General features: G+C 50.3%; 1 protein-coding gene across 3 annotated transcripts in view; it reads left to right on the top strand.

Annotated features, from left to right (window-relative positions):
- Positions 1–1915, top strand: part of HIF3A (hypoxia inducible factor 3 alpha subunit) — a 36570-nt gene extending 34655 nt beyond the window's left edge. For 2 of the 3 annotated variants that reach the window (XM_008066931.2, XM_021717041.1), the window contains one exon: positions 1565–1742. In XM_008066931.2, coding sequence (XP_008065122.1) covers positions 1565–1662 — 98 coding nt within the window. In that variant the 3' untranslated portion in view covers positions 1663–1742. Of the gene's footprint in view, positions 1–1564 lie in introns of all 3 variants that reach the window. The other variant, XM_008066930.2, reaches the window with a different exon arrangement.
- Positions 1916–2831: the final 916 nt, after the last annotated feature.

Here is a 2831-nt window from a genome sequence, read left to right as displayed (position 1 = left end):
GGTGGGTCTCGACCCTGCGGGCTCAGGCAATCCACTCACCTCAGCCTCCCAAAGGCATGGGATTACAGGCTGAGCCACCGAGCCCGGCTCTACCGCATTCTTTCGATCTCAAATATTGTTACTTCCATGAAGCCCTACCCCTCACTTCATAAGCTTATACCATTCATCAGTCCCTTTTCTTTTCTTTTCTTAAGTTATAGTCTTACTCTGTCGCCCAGACTGGAGTGCAATGGCACAATTATGGTTCATCGCAGCCTCAACCTACTGGGCTCGGGTGATCCTTCCACCCCAGCCTTCTGAGTAGCTGGGACTACAGGCACATGCCACCACACCCAGCTAATTTCTTGATGTTTTTTGTAGGGATGAAGTCTTGCTATGCTGCTCAGGCTGGTCTTGAACTCCTGGGCTCAAGCAATCCTCCTTCCTCAACCTCCTAGAGTGCTGGGATTAGGATTACAGGCATGAGCAACCGTGCCTGGTCAAGCCAAAATTATGTAGGTGTCTGTGTTATTATTTGATTACTAGCTGTCTTCTCCCCAAGGTATGAGCCCTGTGAGTGAGTGCAGGGGCCAGGGCTGACTTGGTCACTGCTGTGCTATACTTTGTGCATGTGGCTGGGCAGTGGCTGGACATGGAGGAGGTCCTCAGTGTGTTTGTAAATAAAGAGCTAACATTCAAGCGCCCACTGTGTGCCACACTTTGTGCTAAATCCTTTACGTACACAATCCAGTTGACGCCCCTCGCTGGACTGTCAGCCTCATAGGGGCAGGGAGTTCCATCCGCCCTGCTCATTGCTGTGTTCCCAACACCTAGCACAGGGCCTGGCACACAGTAGGTGCTCAGTAAATATGTTTCGCATGAGTGAATTATCATAAATGAGGTGGGTATAAGTATCCTGGTTTACCAAGTAACAACAGCTCACCTACTAAGCACTCACCAGTACTAGTTACTGCTCAAAGTGCTTCATGTGGGATTTGCTCATTTATTCCTCACAACAGCCCTGGGAGGTACTGTTGTTAGCCCACTTTACAGATGAGAGGACTGACAGCAAGTACTCAGCAACACCTGGATGCAAACTAGGGCAAGTGTCTGGCTCTAGACTCAGGGTCTTAACCACAGCCCTAAACATCCCAGAGAGCTTCAGAGAGCAGAACTTGCCCAAGTTTCAGTGTTGTTTGAATCCAGGCAGGCCTGCCTCACCACCAAGGGTCTTATCACTCTGTTCCCAGTCCAAAGTGTAGTGGCATGATCACAGTTCACCACGGCCTCATCCTCCTGGGCTTAGGTGATCCTTCTGCCTTAGCCTCCCAAGTAGCTGGGACTACAGGTATGTGCCACCACACCTGGCTAATTATGTTTATTTTTTGTAGAGATGAGGCCTCGCTATGTTGCCCACACTGGTCTTGAACTCCTGGGCTCAAGCAATCCTCCCACCTTGGCCTCCCAAAGTGCTGAGACTGCAGGTGTTAGCCACTGCACTTGGCCTATCCAGGCTTCCAACTCCCAGGAAAGGTAGATTGGGGTGATAATTCTCTGCTGATTAATATTTCATCTTCCCCCACAGGCCTGGGCCCCTCACTGCTCTCTCTCTACCCGAATGAGGATACTGCCCAATCCAGGGGCCACTTCCAGCCAGCAACAGGCTTGGCCCAGGCCAACTGAGCCAGCCCACCTGTCTTCTCCCCCAGAAAGGACCTCAACCACACTCCAAGCCAGCAGCCAACGCACAGGACGGGGGCACCGGGAGAGTGCCCCCTGCCCACCTTGGGCCTACCTCACCCCTCACCCCTCTGCCTGCTCCCAGTCTGGGGGATCTTTGGGGTGGCCTCAGCTCAGTGACCTCTGGGGGCAGTCCCTGGCCCCCCCCTTCTCTCAGGACTTCCCTTGGGGTTCTCAATACTTGGTTACCTCATTATCCCTTACTCCGACTCTCTTGGCTTTATTTTGGGCAATTAGAAGTGGGGAGGACTGGGCGTCAGATCTGTGTTTCTGGGCTCTGGGGAGTATGGATAACTGTAATCACATTTCTTTCTATCTTTTATTATTATTTTTGTTTCTGTTAATTTCATGGTATGGTTTTTAATCACTATGACTTGCCCAGGGTCCATATGAATGTGGGACTCTGATCTTCCTCCACCTCTGGTATCAATGGGAGGAGGCCCTGCGACAGGCCTCACCACCAGTGACTTCTGATTGAGGCCTAAGCCTCCAAGCTGCCTCCCAGCTCTGCCTACCCCTTCCACTTTGGACTTCTCGCAACCCCCAGCTTCGCCTGGGCACTAACTTCATTTGTGGTCTTCCTACTTCTGGAGCAGCCTCTGACTTCCTCTGCTTCCAGACAACTGTCTCCACGCGTCTCTGGTCCCAGACCGTACAACCTCTGGCCTTCACTGGTCTAGACCATGCAACCTCCATCATGATCTAGTTTAGACCTCACATCCTCTGATTTCCTCTGATTCTGAATCTCACTATCTTCAGCTATTGCTAGTTCTAGACCTCACAACCTCCAATTCTACCTATTTTCAAACCTCAAGACCTCCAAAAATTGTCTGGCTCTGGGCCTTACAACTTCTAGCTCCTTCTGGGCTCTAGAGTCTACAACCACCAGATTTGATTCTAGAACTCATTCTCTAACTTCCTCTGATTCTAGACCTATGCCTAGAAATATATACTTCTTATTTTAGATCTCATACCCTCGAACTCCCTCTGGTTCCAGATTTTATATCTGACCATTTCCTTCTGGTTCTGGACCCCACAATTCCAAGCTTCCTTTTGGTTCTAGTGTTCCTGATCTATAATACATTTGGTTCTAAATCTAGACCTCCTCATGT

Source organism: Carlito syrichta, unplaced genomic scaffold (assembly GCF_000164805.1).
Source record: "Carlito syrichta isolate Samal-C Ts95f unplaced genomic scaffold, Tarsius_syrichta-2.0.1 Scaffold309196, whole genome shotgun sequence".
Taxonomy (NCBI): Eukaryota; Metazoa; Chordata; class Mammalia; order Primates; family Tarsiidae; genus Carlito; species Carlito syrichta.
Note: the sequence above shows the minus strand (reverse complement) of the source record. Positions and strands in the feature narration are given on the sequence as shown.